Raw genomic sequence first — 15,417 nt, forward strand, 5'->3', positions numbered from 1 at the left:
TTTACTGAGGGTTTAAAGTCAGAATATAATCAGGATTTGTTGCTGCCCCCCTTCAGATGCACACATTGCAGTGCATCTCTGCTGGTAAACCAAGTTAATCTTTAACTGAACAGGCCATCCTCTATTTCACTTTGTCCCCTGCTCTCTGTCTGTTTATGCCTTTCCTCTGTGTGTTTGAGGTTGAGTAAAGCAGATTGAGAACAGCAGACTGCAGATTGAGACAGAGAGGACAGAAAATCCAGTACAAAAAGAAGAAAAGAGTGTAAAAAAGAAAAGTTAGAATACAGGAGCCTGAACACTCCTATAGGAGAAGAAGACTGACTCTAGGATGGCTGGAGTATGGCGTTGCATGCTGGCAGTGGTGGCGTTAATGTGTGTGTGTCTGTGGGATTCCACTGAGGCTGTAGGGGGGGCTGTGAGTCGACCGCGACCCCAAAGACGACCTCGCAAGAAGCCAAAGGTTGAGCCTATCGACGTGACCCCAGCTGCACAGAACGTAGACATACAACAGGTAATGAACTGGAGGAGGAGGAGGAGGAGGAGGAGGAGGAGGAGAAACAGGTATGTGTTTGACTTGTGGATTATTTCTATGTTAATGTTTAAAGTGCTCCTTTGTCTTTATATGTTCTCCTGTCTGTGATTGGCGCCTTTAAATCAAGCTTCATAGCTAGATAGGTAGAGAAACCGGTGCTGTATCCAGGCGGAGGATTGCAGCTGTGTTAACTGTACCGTTACCTGACCTTTGCACACTGACCTTGTGATTGTGTTTCTCACTGGTTTGTACCAGAATACATCAATAACACAAACAAATAGGATTGTGAAGTAATCAGTGGAAGCCATGACGAATCACCTCAACAGAATAGCCGAAAAAGATAATTATTGCTTTGAGGAGAACATAGGGGAAGTGAAGGTTTTAACACAAGGACCATTTTTGGCATTGCCATCTCTCAATTAATGCAGCACATGTTTACCCTTTTCTTTTATATTGATAAATGCAATTAAGGATACTAAAACAGATGACATTTAAATGCAACTTTAGGAGGTTGACCAGTTGCAAACTTCTATCCAAGTACCCATGCTGAAGAGAGAAATGTGTTTTCCAGAGACTCATCAACATCTAAACATGTTAGTCTGTTTGGTCATGGATTAGTGAGGGGGCTGGCAAAGTGAACATGCTTGTGTAACTGTGTCAATATGGGTGTTTTAGGTAATAAGGGGAATTTCAGTGAAACAGAATTTCAGCATAACAAAAGATAATAAACCAGGACATTCAAAGCAGATGTGTCCTTTTCACTGGGAGAACAGAGAAAGCTTAAAAATTAAATATGAGCTCATCTGACCCTGGTAAAACAGGAGAAGTCCTAGGTAGAAATGGTTTGCATGGGTACGATTGCTTGATAAGAATGAATGTAAAGAAAATATTACAAATATTACATCAGAGCCTTAGGAGATATGTGAAAATCTTGCTTATTTTCCATGTCTCTGTCGCAGATGACAGGAACTTGGTACCTGCTAAACACCGCCTCCAAATGCTCTTACCTGATAAATCATGGAACCAAGGTGGAGCCCACAGTCATGACCCTCACACGTTCCTCTCCCACAGATGAGACGCTGTCTGTTAGCACAAAAACAAGACAGTAAGTAACACCATCTACATCATTAAGCACTCACTGTGCATGTACTGTAGCTCACTGTGACCCTTCAGTACCTTTATTGACCGACAGAGGGGGCAAATGTGCCACAAATCTCTCTACTGTCCTCATTCTGCTCTGACTTCATGCCTCAGCCACATGTGTTTGATTTTATTTGTGTGTATCCTCGAAAACAGGAAAGAGGCCGAACAGTTAAATCCATCAGCTTTCCCTCATGTTTTGAAAAACTGTCAGGTCATCGTGACCTGGTGGACGCAGAATGACAGAAAGTACAATGCAACACTGAAATGGAAAAAGTGTGTGTGTTGTTTTTGTGGGACATTCCGTGACATCTTTGCTGTGATTTCAACTCTTTGAATCCTTTTTGGCACAAACAGAGGAAAATTATTTTTTGGGTGTTTTTCTCATGTGGCATTAGAAAGCCAGGCCAATCTGGCCTGAGGCTGAGCTGTGTGGTTAGATCAGGGGTTGGCAGCCTTTACTTTCAAAAGAGACATTTTTTTAAACCAAAATAATTGTAAAACATCTGTCTGGAGGTGCAAAACATAACTGAGCTTCATATGAAGGTAACACAGCCTACTGAGTCTAAATTAGCCAATTAACATTATTAATAGGTCTAAATGAGCATTCATTAATATGTCTTACCACAAGGTGGCGACTCTGCAGTGGGCTCTTTATGATTATTCGCTAACTTAACTCTGCAGCGCTGGCGTTAAACGCAAACAAACCTATCCACACCCTACCCAGTGAACAAGCCCGGTCCCACTCAGAAGTCATCGAAATCTGGCGCTTGGCCAGTGACTTGCCGCGTCAGAAACCATGAAAAAAAGCGTCCTTTAACGTCGGCATGACACGCAGCTGGTTTCAGTTATAGTTAAAGGGCAACTGGCAGCATCGGGGGGAAGCGCGGTGGGACAAGAACAAAAGTTAAGGCGCCGAAAGTTTGAATGAGACGGGTGGGAGGGGTAGTGGATGGGTCCAGCAAACACCTACTTTCGGTACCATAAGAGTCTAAAGTCAAACCCTGTTCTTTTTTGTGTGTTTGTTGTTGAAGAAAAAAAAACAAAGTGCATTTATTCTGAAAGAGACTGTATGTAAACGGTAAATTTCCAGTTAAAACGGAAGTGTATTTTGAAAGAAGATGTATGTAACAGGCAGAACTTGACACGGTGTCTCAGGAAGTCAACAACCAACGCACCCAGGGTACCTTGCACGTCGTATGTGGACATAGAAAGTCCATGACCAAAGGTCAATATGTGATGAGGTCAGAGTGAGAATGTGTTGAGTGAACACCAACCGGGATAGGATATTATTTGCACACGGCAGAGGATGAAAAATCTCACTAAAGCAAATCCTGGTGAAATATGGTCGAAATGTGAACATTCAATCAACGTCTACAAATAGACGATGAAAAAACTGTCAGTTTTGTATGATGGCTGGGCAATATGAAGATGTTATATCATTACTGAGATATGAGACTATATCGTCTAAGATTCTGGATATCGTTGTATCATGAGTGATGTAAATATATCAACTTACCAGACTTTTTGTTTAAAGGCTTGCCTTAACCTACTTAGTCCTTACATCCATATATATATAATGGATGATTGTTGATCATAAATCTCATCATGTTAAAATTAAAATGCTAAAAAGGGGTTAGATTACAAAACAGTGTATATGTATGTCTAATGTCTGTTTCTACTGGGTCATCAAATGTCTCACCTGAAACACTCTTTTCTTGTCTTGTCTTGTCTTCTCTTTTCGTCTCGCCCCATCACGTCTGGTCTGGTCTGGTCTTATCTCATCTCATCTCATCTCATCTCATCTCATCTCATCTCAACTCTACTCTTCTTGTTTCACGTCTGGTCTGGTCTCCTCTCCTCAGTAATCACCAGTGTTGGGAGATATTACAGGTCTACGATCTAACACCAACCCCAGGAAAGCTAACACTTAAAGGTCAGTGCCTCCCTCATTAAGCATGATTGATAAACAATAGTGCAATGCAGCATTTCTTTGTTCCACCATGCTCTCTGTTGTTTCCACCAGGAACTCGTCCTGAGCTCAACACTGAGATAGCGATCGGGGAGACGGACTACACTTCATATGCGATCATGTACTACCAGAAACGGGGCAAGATCACGATGAAACTCTATGGTTGGTTCCTGAGCCACGTGGCCTTTGTTTGGTATTTCAGATCTAAAAGCCAGATGGTAGTTTTGATAATCTTGTGTTTTTAATGTCATGGTGTTTGTTTCTGTGCTCTGTATGCAGGCAGGTCTACAGACAATCTGTCGGAGCCAATGCTAACCAAGTTTGAGCAGCTTGCTGAAAAACAGGGTTTGGGGCTGGCATACCTCTTCCCCTTCCCCACATACAGTAAGTCCACATTCACCTGAAAAATAAAACAAAACAAACTATGTTCGCAACTGTAATATTGAATGGCATAACAGGCCTCAGCAGCTCCGAAATCTAGCTTGAAAGGATCTCCAGTACTCGGCATATTCATAAAAGTAGTTTTGAATATTGTGCTACTTTTCAAAATAAAGTTGTAAGGAGCTCTATTTGATATTCAGAGCATATCAATGATTCAGAGGTTGTCTGCACACGGCTCTCAACATGGACGATACGCATGTAAATAACTGTGAACTCTTCTTCTTTCTTTTCTAGGCCACTGTGGTGACGTGGACCAGGATCATGTAATCAGTAAGTTAAATGTGTAAAAAAAACCAACAACAACAAAAAAACAGATATAGCAACTATAATTCTATGATGGAACAAAATGTGTGATAATTAAAAGACTAAAGTGGGATTTATACTTTTGCGTCCAATCAACACCATAGACCCTACGCTGTAGCCTGACGTGCACCTCCCCAGAAATGTAACTCCATGGTACTGTGATGCAGACCTCCTGTCTATTTTTGCAAGATGAAACCATTTCCCTCAGTGGAAATGAAGCGTTTATTTACCTTAATTTCACAGATAAGAAACAATAAATTGTGAAGACAATAAAGCCTCCACAAAATAGAATTTTAAGTCTTGTGTGTGATTTATCCTGGCTTCATATGAGCAGAAGAAATCTCTGCTCATTGCTAGGCTAATTTATACAATGTAAAATGCCATAGGCTTGTGCTAATAACGTTAGCATGCTATATTTGTTTGGGAAACGTGTTTAGTCTTAGATAGTTGTTTTGTCGGTGAACCTTGTGAGTTGTAATGGAGCCAAATTTTGTAACATTACCTTTGTTAAATGTTGCTGTTGTCCCTGTGTTCATATGAGTAGGGGAAAAGTCCACTAGCCGCCAGGCTAATTTATACAATATAAAATGCCATAGGCTTGTGCTAATAATGTTAGCATGTTGTATTTGTGGAAAAAATGTGTCCAGATAAAGACAAGTGTTTGTCTGTGAATGCTGTGAGTAGTGAAGCTGATTTGTGTACCTGTGTTTGAAATTGCCTCTATTAGGCTATGTTTAGTGTGTATTTTGGGTGTGTTTTGAATCATCTAAACTTTACAGCACTTCACAGAAACCTCCACTGCCACCTAGTGTTTTGGAGGTGTAACTGCAGAGTGACACAGACACACCACCGCACAAGTACAAATGCTCACAATGGCATGAACCACGTGCGTAGGCCACAGTGTAGGCCCTGCATAGAGCAGACGGACAAGTATAAATCCTACTTAGCATAAAAAAGTGACAGAGTTGAATGAAGCAGCTGACAAATCTTGCAAATACAACTTTTCATTAAATTGCCATGGCTGCCACTTTTGTTTTTAGGAAACAGTTAAAATATTTTTCAGTTCTTCAGCTGTCAGTGTCGCTCACAGGCTTAATATATTGTACACAGAGTATTTTCACAGGTCACTCCACACTGCAGTACATTGGAATCCCATCTATGACTTCAAGCAGTTCATCCTAGTCAGTGTAACTGGTGTTTCACTGGCTCAGTGCATTACATGTCCATCATCATTTCACCTTCCCAGCTGAGGTGCTGCTGTGTGCCAGTGCTTAATGAGGACATATGTATTCTCCTGCTTTGTTCCTCCTCGTATAATGTCCTGTAATTATTATGTGGCACTGTGCGTCTAAGATGTACGCTTCTGCAGCAATGCCAATGAGAGAGGTTACAGCACAGTAACTGTCCTTGAATTAAGTGATTATGAAGGTTAATGGAATTACTGGATTGTAAAATTTGACTGCTTTATTATTGATGTTGTAAAACATTTTTGGAAGGAGATAATGTCTCACAATTTTAACACTTAAACATGATGATGATTCAAATAAGCATTTTAAAGAAGTGTGATTTGGGGGGAAGACATTCATGAAAATCTCGAGATGTTTTTGCAAAAGCACAGCAAACATGGACTTAACAGTGGATATTTCTTCCTTTCCTGCCACGTTATAATTTCATAGTACCTTAAAAAATGCTCAGATGCTCTAAGGGTTACAAAATAATTTCATTAGGCTGTTATATCATGAGAGAGAGAGAGACAGAGATTGGTTGAGAGCAGCTTTAAGGAAACCAATGACCTGTTGCTGTGACCTTCCCAAACAGTTTTCACGTTTGCTCCTGCAGGCTGTGCATGTGTCAGGTTCAGTTATTTAAACTTTGTCAGCAACATATTATCCAATCTCCACTCCCTGATTAAAACAGCAGCACAGCTTCTTTGTAATTTAACCTGTCACTCTTTTGTTTTCAGACTGTGTCCCCACATGCTGAGGAGGCAGAGCCGTGCAGCAGACAGATCCAGCCTTGCAGTGTTCTGCAGTTCTTACGCAAATATCTAATTACTGTATCACTGAAGTTGTTGAAAGACTGAACAAAGGTCTTGAAATTGTAAAGCTGTCACCTTTAAATGTTACCAGATACAAATAAATAAAATGGAGCACAATCACGTTGGTGTCAGATGTTTTCATTTTAGAAAATCCACTCTGGGTCTCATCTGCCACCAGCTGAGTCTGTGGTGAGAAGTCATTCTCATGCATGGCTTATTATCATGTTAACTCCATCCCATCATTTCCTGCTGAGATTTACCATTCAGTGTGAGTGTCAGTGTGAATGCTTTTTGGGGTGTGTGTGAGGATAGAGGATTCAGGGATTGGGGTGGGAGTTAATAGAGCCCAGATGTGGAGCCCAAAAGGGGTTGTGAGAGTTTGGTTATAAAACTAGGTTACCAAAGTGCTTCTTGATGCTGCCCCTAGCTCCTCCCAGCACCTCTGCCTCTGTGTGTGTGTTACATAACATGCTGGTTGCAAGTAGGCGCCTGCTTTTTCTCTAATGGAGCTCTGCTGACTTCATCAATACATTTTTGCCAATGAAGAATTCACAGCCAATAAGCTCATTACACATTGCACAACATGTTATATACAGTTCTTATGAGCAGTGCTGGATTCAAGGGGTATTATTCAACACATAATGCAGAGATTTAATGTCAAACAAGATGTTTCACCGGACTCTTCTTCTCACTAAGTTGTTTCACAACTTAAAGGGGAACTATGCCATTTCAAAACTGTTCTTCATATGGTCCAAGACAGTCCAAAAATATTAGTTAACATGAATAACTCACTCCCAAATCCAAAACGCTATAGTGCTAAAACTCAAATTTGCCATGTCAAAGAGTACAAAGTCTAGAGCTGCTCCATAGACAATGAATCAGGGAAGATGTTCTAGGTGACACTGAAGCCCCATTTCCGCCGAAAACTTTCAGTAAAGCACCTTTAGAACCAAAAATAACCTCACATGTACCTAGACCCTGGATTGGTTTAGCGTCTACGTAGCAGATAGTACTCCTAAATGTGCGCAGGGCTTTTGCTGTATTTCCTCCTCAGTCTGCACCTTGTTTACTGTCCACAGAACAAGGTTGCATGCCAACATTTGGAGTGAGAGTTTCTCCTGATGGGTTATTTAAAAATAGTGGGTTTGTGCACTGGGTGCTTCTCAGACAAGTAGTGTTGTTGGAGTGCACCAGAATGATGCTCCAACACGTTTTTATTTTCTCCAAATGAGGATTAGAATATGCAGCTCCCAAAATCTGTTTGAAATGCATATATATAGCCTATATATGTATTTAAATACTCAATCATCCACTCATCAGTAAAGGTGTATGTCATCCAAGAGAGACAATAAAAACTAAAGGTGTGTTGGATTGCATTGCATTGGATGCATTGAGTAACATTATAAGTAAACGTTCTGCCATAAGTCACCTCAGTGAATTAAAGTATTTTTTGCATTTCACAGCTGAGAACACTACAATAGAGTAAAGCTCATTCGGGTATAAAAAAAGGGAACAAACATTCTTTGGGTTCACAAAATCAGGCTCCTATTCATTGCCTATGCAGCAGCTCCAGACTTCAATTTCAAGACTTACTTTCCTGGTTTCTGGCTTTGAGAAACAGCAGCTCAAATATGGATTAAACTTTCGAGGGGCATGGAAATAACATACTGAAATTCAAAAATTAGCCAGAGTTGTCCTTTAAATGACTCATATTTCAAAGGTTTTATGAAACAGTTAACACTCAAAATGAACTGCAAAGAACAAGCAAGTAGTTACAGGCAACAGTGACAGCTTTTTATGTGAAATAGTGAACATGATTTCACTGTGAAAATCTTTAACATCATGGCCTCACTGCATCTGGCACTTTGCTGCAAGAGAATGCATTTCTAGTACATTTTAAATCTTATTTCATGTGGAGTTTATTGGCTTATAAAGTAGATTTGAGCCCTCTCTCGAGGAAGTTCAGCAAAAGTGCTTCTGATCTGTTATTTCTCACTGTGCATGTGGTGTTTTTGGACCTTTCATGTGCCATATGGTGAAGAAATTTGCACTCTTACCAAACAGCTGTTTTGATAGTCCAGGCATGCCTGAGCATTTATGAAGGAGGAGTGAGAAGGGGAGGGGTGTTAAAAGAACCCTATTATGCACCCACTCTCCCTTTTTTTTCTCCTCCTCCTTCCCCCATTCTTCCTTCCCCGCCTCCCCCTCTCCCATCCACACGTGCCAGTTGTGTAACGGCAGTGATTTGCATGGCAGTGAGTGAGGGCCAGAGAGTTTTTGTAATGCAAAAACTAGCAGCAGGAGGGAGGAGGAGACAGAGGGATGAGGAGGGGATAGGGAGCAGGGCTCTGCAGGATATAAGGAGCCTCCACTTGGCTTTTTCCTCTTCACCTTCGACTGATACTTCACTCACTGCTGGAGAAGCCCAGAACACAAAGGAGAAGCCATGAGGAACACACTGCTGAGCATGCTGGTCGCCCTGATGTGTGCGCTGGCTGCATGCACTGAGGTCACGCCTGTGGCAGACTTCGACCTGCAGAAGGTAAGAGAGACGCAGAAGAAAGGTGACTTGTTCAATAGTTTATGGGAAATGGATTGTGTAACACATGTGCTGCATTTAAGATAACCCCTTGAGCTTTATGTTTGACTGATTCTGTGAGATTAAAACACTCGTCACCCTTTATTCCCCCCTTCTGTCTTTCTTCTAGATGGCAGGCAAGTGGTACATGGTTGGCTTTGCCACAAATGCCCAGTGGTTTGTGAACCACAAGGCAGGCATGAAGATGGGCACTGCTGTGTTGAAGCCGACTGATGGAGGAGACCTGGACCTCTCTTATGCCAACCTGAAGTAAGTGCTTAATATTAAATTATAGCTTCTAAGCAAAACACTGTAATGATTCTCCTGTGGGAAAAAAAGCTTAATTCCTGACCTCTTCCTCCCTTTTAGTGCTGATGGTACCTGCTGGAGAATGACTCACCTTGCCAAGAAAACCGAGACTCCTGGACGCTTCACCTTCCGCAGCCAGGGTGAGTAGAGTGCGCACAAATACATGAGAGAGACACAAACACAAAGGTTCAGCACCCTGACCTTTCTGTTTCTTCTTTCATCAGTGTGGAACAATGACAATGACATGCGCATTGCTGAAGTTGTGTATGATGACTACGCTCTGGTCCACACCATCAAGACAAAGGACGGAGTGTCTGAGGTCCTCAACAAGCTTTACAGTAAGTCTGCCACAGTCACAAGACAGCAGCTTGTGTTGTATCCCTAAAGGAAGGCATTGTGTGCTAAATTGGTGGATTCAGGATTTGGGGAGGGTTAATTCAACTCACTTCTGTGTTTGCAGGCCGCACCACCACTGCCACAACCGCCCTGCAGCAGAAGTTCACTCAGTTCTCCCTGCAGTCTGGCATCCTCGCTGATAACATTGTCATCTTGCCAGAGAATGGTATGTCATTAACACACAAACTGCACAAACTCTCAGATATAAATGCATTTGAACTGTTTCTGTAAGTGCTTGAGACCTTTGCTCACTACCATCGTCATGTGTGTTGTTACAGCTGAATGTCCTGAAGCCTGAAGTGTCCCCTGCTATCTTCCATCCTTCATCTCTCGCGCTCTGAAGTCCCAGGCTTTCATCTCAGAAGAGTCTTAAGCCCCCCCCCCCCTCACTGTGATGTCTGCGTCGTCACAAAGCTTCACCTGAGACAATGAAACTTGCTCATTTTACTCCGATCCCTGCTGCATACCAAAGACCAAGTCCTGATTCCCTCCAACTCACACATTAACTGTGGCATCAGAGTGGAACAATAAAGGGTGGATGGTGAAAGAAAGGGAAGAAATTCAAGAGACTGTGAAAGCTATTAGTTTACCTTTTGGACAAGTGTGCCTTTTGTAACTGCTGATTTTCTTTTGTAGTGATTTATTTTTTGTTTAAATAAACTCAAAGCCAATAAAAAAATAATAAATGAATGTTTCAGTGTTCAGAATGATTCTTTTTTGATAGAAATAAGCATCAGAAAGTCATGTCTGTGACCTCATGAATGTCAAATCAAGACAAAATTAACTTACACACTGCTGCCCTCTATTGGTTATTTAACAGACATATTAAATACCCAGAAATTAAAGAACAAGTAATAGTCCTTATGGGTAAATTCTTCTTTTGGCGATAAAAAATAAAAATAAAAAATGAAGCTTTGTGAAGGACTACATTGTGCTACCCAGAGCCAGAAAAGGAAACCTCTGTATGTGTGTATCACAAGCTGAGTTTCCGTCCAAGTGTAATGCAAATTTTCACAAGAATTTTGGGAAAACTGGCAAATGAAAGTGCATCTTTATGTGCTGTCCCATTCACTGCTGTTATGCAACTATTAAGATTTGTTGATCAAGAAAGGCAGTAGTTTCTATTCATGCATAGCATGCAGCAGGGGGCCACAGGCCAGAACTGAGCCTGTGATCACTGCAGCAAGGACACTGCCTTCCTATATGGGATATCTGCTCTCCTACAAAGCCACCAGGCAACCCCTTACCCAAACCCAAAGACGACACAATGAGATGACATAATTAAAAGAGTACCAGTTAAACCTCAAATGAAGGAAGACAATGGATTTATTCTAGCCAAACCCCCAGGAACAGTGGCAGGCTTTGAAGCTAATTTTACATACTGGTCATAAGCAGATACATCTTTCCTCAGCAATGATGGATTCCAGGGAAGCACTTGTAGCAATGTAGGATAATGACATTTTTTTTTATTAAAGTCTCCCAGTAGATGACTTCTTACTTATCCAAAGGATATTTAGTTTCCATGCCTCCTGGCATTTTGTTATTTATCGCAACAAACAACATGCTGAGCATCAATGCCGCTGCACATGCCTGTAACCTGCATGCCATCCACAAAGACCAGCGGCGCACCACAGTGTCTCACATGAGTATAAACAAAGCTTTATGATATGGTTCTAAAGTTTTTTTTAATTTATATATGGGGGGTTGTGCGGCTTCCAAGTGGCATCCTCCAGGGCTGAAAAATGAAGCCAACGCACAAGTCTAAAAAACTGCAGTTCTTCAAATGGCCACTTGAGGCTGGCTCCAAAAATGAGTCTATCACCCTAGACGCCCCATGTTACAATGCAGAACTTAACAGCAGAAATAAACATGATAACAGCCTGGTACAAAAGAAAAAGAAAGAAAAAAAAAACCCAAACTAAAAAAACCCTACAATTTTGTTCTCTATGCTAATTTCAATATTCATGACAACTGTACAAGGGATACATTTTTATAAAACTCAATTTACGTCTTATTAAGACTTAAAGTTGTGCTTATTTAAGGGCGTGGCTACTTTAGGTGACTGGCAGTCTGTGAGGTGTCGCTACAGTCTATGATTCAGATCCACCCCTCTTGTAACAGTATCTAAATCCATTACTTTATACAGTCTATGGGTGGATGCTCAATGGGCGTGTCACCAGCCCTGTGGGCTGTCTGTTCCCAGATTTCAAATCATACCAACTTGGTTGTTCGTCTGGGAACGTTCTCTTACATTATGAATACAGTTCATCAAATGGAAGTGAGAAATAAGCCCGTTGTTGAATCTGTCTTGACCTTAGATTGACAACGTTTAGTTTAAAAGCTTTTTGTGAGTTTCCAGAGCTGACGAGTCAAACTTGATGCCCCTGATTTGCATAAAGCAGTTTAGATTAATTGTCTCTTGGGATGCAACACTATGCCACCAGAATGATTTGCTGCTTACACAGACAGTGAATGGAAAGTGTTGAATTGATGGATCCTGTGGACACATACCCTCACACACCTGAACCTTCCAATGGATTGTTGGTGTCCAAGTTGCCTTGTGGGTAATATAGGTTGTGACAGAATGTGCGTGATGAAAATGCTGATTAAACTGTTGTTGTTGTTGTTGTTGTTGTTGTCAGTCTGACAGTCTGAGTGCAATGCATTCTTGTAGGAAGAGCAGGTCAGCAAACATAGATCTGTATGTAGAGTTGCCTTTTTTGACCGGGCATGTTATCAAAGATGACAGCAGTGGCAGAGGAGAATATACACACTAGTGACTACTGAGTAGCTGGTAAGGGTCTTTGTAGACATGCTTCACTGTCTTTTCAAACATTACTGGAGTCAAACACACTATTTTATGTGACCTACAAATCCTAAGGAAATCATTCAGTGCTTTCTTTACCAGCTTGTCTTTATCTCCTCTCTGCTATTTGTCTTTTCAGAGTCTCACAGGTAATTATTTATGCTATTGTACAGCCTCATTACTTTGTCTCTATTTTTAGGTTTTATATTTATTCATACTACTAATAACAACTAGTGTTTAATTGTATTGACTTTATTGTTTTTAGTTCTGTGGTTAACAGCACTGCACCAACTGACCACAGGGGGGCAGCCTATGACCAGAGCAGGTAGACCTGTTATTTCTCCCAACATGTGATAAATGGAGCAAGGCCTGATATAAAATGTAGTCAGTTTAACTAGAATTGCTTTATAAAATGACCCATTAGAGAATGTGTGTAGTTGTGCTTCATTCCCTGAAACTCAGTGTCCTTTTTTCTCTCACTTCACCCTCTTCAACAGATTCTATGTTACAGCCTGGAAACAGTTTAATTACAAGCATTAGGTCAAGCAGTGTCCTGCCATAGGTGGTGCAATCTGTCTGACAAGGTGGAGCGCAGACACCCTCCTAACCCTCTCCCAAATGGTAAACTCTGGATCTATGTGAATCATGAGGGTGCCATATGTTTCAGAGTTCGCAACTATGGGATTTGTCTTAGACTCATCCTTCAAAATAAATTACTGCATGTGATGAAATGTTATCTTATTATTTCATGGCACTTACTTAAGGGGCCAGTAAACCCTGTCAGAGCTGTTGATGGATTATAGTGTTAGGGTGACACGCAGGAAGTTAGAAAGAGGAGTGGTGACATAGCTGTAAGCCATGAGTCAGATTCAAAGGCACTTATCACATTGAAAGGCTTTAAATTGGCAATAATCTGACACGTATCACAATACTGGGGTTACGATTCAATATTGATTTTATTGTGACACTGTAAGCAAGGTGATATATTGCTCTAATTTTAGGGGGGATGTGATAGAATAAAAACACACCACCATACGAATTAAAAAGATACTATTCTATGCAATCAGGAAAGTGGTATCTGTATTTATATGTATCACAATCCCTGTAATGTTGAGCATCATAGCGCTACGTTTTTTGCAATATGATCAAAGTAATTAACACTTGCCCTTATTGGTGAAAAAAGCGCTTGTAGAAAAACAAATACAAATCAATACAGTTTTTGAGAACACCCCTCTTAGGTGGTATAATGCTGTGTTTCATTTACCTTGGAAGTTGAAGGTCAGGGCTCGGAATGACATCATGACCGAGTTGGCTGCATTACAGTACAAGTCGGAAAACCAAGATGTTGGCATAAAGGTTCTAGCCTGGTTAGCCATTGTTAGCAATATCATTTGATAACAACACATTACGCTGTATTTTGTGCATATAAACACCAAATCAACATCAAGCTACATCAGCTGATCTCAAACCAACTGATGGAGCAGCTGATTGTTGGAAGGGAGTCAGCTGATAGATCACATGATTCCTTTCTACCCAACCAATTGGTGAATCTCATTCAGGGCACCCGATTTAAACTGCTTTAGCCGGCTACTGTTGTTACTTCTTTTGCAACCCGCTTCCACTCCAGCTCCTCCTTTTCATGCAGTGTCTGACTTATCTGTCATTTCTGTTTGTCGTTGATGCTGCTCTGTTTTGTTCCTGGGGGGGTCTTTGCTGCTGCCCACATGGAAGGCGCATGGAAAGGCAGGGTGGTTTGCTCTCCCTGCCTAAGGTCCCGTTTATACGACAACGATTTCAACTGAAAACGGTAAACTTTAGTTGTGTTTTGGCCGATCGTTTACACGACAGCGCCGTTTTGGGTGCCTGAAAACGCAACATTTTGAAAACGGGTTCCAGAGTGCAATTTTTTGGAAATGGCAGCGTCTCCGTTGTCATGTAAACTTGCAATATGCAGTTCCTCTGAAAACGGAGACTTTTCGCACATGCGCATTACGGTTCCAGTCACTAGGCATGTGGGAGAAAGTGACAACAACAACGCCGAGCTCTGTTTGTGCTGCTCACCCTATTCATTTGAAGTGAAGTGTAGATCTGTTACCGTAGCAACTCCACCTCGTCGTCCTTCCAGACAAAGTTATCTGTGCATGCTTTCACCATTGTGTCTTCTTTGTTTTGGTTTGTAATCACCGCGTTGTAGAGGAAGGTGCTTCAGCGCAGGTGCATGGCATCATGCCGTGGTGTTGCTTTTACACTGCCACCCATTGGCCTGGCGTCCATACTACAGCAGTTCCAGTAGATTTTGCGGCTCCGTGTGAATGGGGATCGTTTCAATAACATCGTCATATAAACGCACAAGTTTTTTTTTTTAGATATTTTTTGGCGCATTTTCAGGCTTTAATTGATAGGACAGACATGTGTGAAAGGGGGACAGAGAGATGGAGTGACATGCAGCAAAGGGCCACAGGCTGGAGTCGAACCCGGGCCACTGCGGCAACAGCCTTGTACATGGGGCGCCTGCTCTACCACTAAGCCACCAATGCCCCACGCAGAAGTTTTTTAAAATGCAAAGGACAGACTTTTCCGTTTTTAGAGAAACCGTTGTCGTCTAAACAGGGCTGAAGGCTTTCCTCATTTGCACATGGAAGGGCAGAGAATTGTGTCTGTTTTCTCAGGTCTCTGTTTTAGGCCTTCAGCGTAGGCGAGCAGAAGGGTGGAAAGGTGTGCTCTCTCAGCCTTAGGCTTTCCATGTAGGTGCGTGGAAGAGGCTTTCTGCGTAGCCCCGAGGAAAGGCCCCAGAACAGAGCCATACCGCAAAATATAATACTGCAAATGGAAATAAAGTTTTCTTTGACTTAAGTGTTCCTGACTTAACTGTTGATTTGTGGAGCAACCGTCTTGGATTTTG

The 15,417-nt window shown here is 41.6% G+C and overlaps 2 protein-coding genes across 2 annotated transcripts; both read left to right on the forward strand.

Moving 5' to 3' along the window:
- Positions 1-166: 166 nt before the first annotated feature.
- Positions 167-6,546, forward strand: c8g (complement component 8, gamma polypeptide). Its single transcript, XM_049564691.1, has 7 exons — positions 167-511; positions 1,492-1,637; positions 3,538-3,608; positions 3,699-3,806; positions 3,924-4,028; positions 4,320-4,355; positions 6,352-6,546. Exons 1-7 carry the CDS (start codon positions 329-331, stop codon positions 6,369-6,371), a joined length of 669 nt encoding a protein of 222 aa, XP_049420648.1. The 5' UTR covers positions 167-328; the 3' UTR covers positions 6,372-6,546.
- Positions 6,547-8,798: 2,252 nt separating this feature from the next.
- On the forward strand, positions 8,799-10,399 carry LOC125881556 (lipocalin-like). Its single transcript, XM_049564696.1, has 6 exons — positions 8,799-8,968; positions 9,135-9,274; positions 9,374-9,453; positions 9,538-9,651; positions 9,774-9,875; positions 9,988-10,399. Exons 1-6 carry the CDS (start codon positions 8,873-8,875, stop codon positions 10,005-10,007), a joined length of 552 nt encoding a protein of 183 aa, XP_049420653.1. The 5' UTR covers positions 8,799-8,872; the 3' UTR covers positions 10,008-10,399.
- Positions 10,400-15,417: the final 5,018 nt, after the last annotated feature.

The sequence above is a fragment of the Epinephelus fuscoguttatus genome, linkage group LG21 (genome assembly GCF_011397635.1).
Source record: "Epinephelus fuscoguttatus linkage group LG21, E.fuscoguttatus.final_Chr_v1".
Classification (NCBI taxonomy): Eukaryota; Metazoa; Chordata; class Actinopteri; order Perciformes; family Serranidae; genus Epinephelus; species Epinephelus fuscoguttatus.

Excerpts from the sequence above, each read along its gene's own strand:
- c8g (XM_049564691.1), top strand. The coding sequence starts at position 329 with ATGGCTGGAGTATGGCGTTGCATGCTGGCAGTGGTGGCGTTAATGTGT. Across the intron at positions 512-1,491 it reads AGAACGTAGACATACAACAG|ATGACAGGAACTTGGTACCT; the intron begins GTAATGAACTGG and ends TCTCTGTCGCAG. Across the intron at positions 3,609-3,698 it reads AGGAAAGCTAACACTTAAAG|GAACTCGTCCTGAGCTCAAC; the intron begins GTCAGTGCCTCC and ends TGTTTCCACCAG.
- LOC125881556 (XM_049564696.1), top strand. The coding sequence starts at position 8,873 with ATGAGGAACACACTGCTGAGCATGCTGGTCGCCCTGATGTGTGCGCTG. Across the intron at positions 9,454-9,537 it reads CTTCACCTTCCGCAGCCAGG|TGTGGAACAATGACAATGAC; the intron begins GTGAGTAGAGTG and ends TTCTTTCATCAG. Across the intron at positions 9,652-9,773 it reads GGTCCTCAACAAGCTTTACA|GCCGCACCACCACTGCCACA; the intron begins GTAAGTCTGCCA and ends CTGTGTTTGCAG.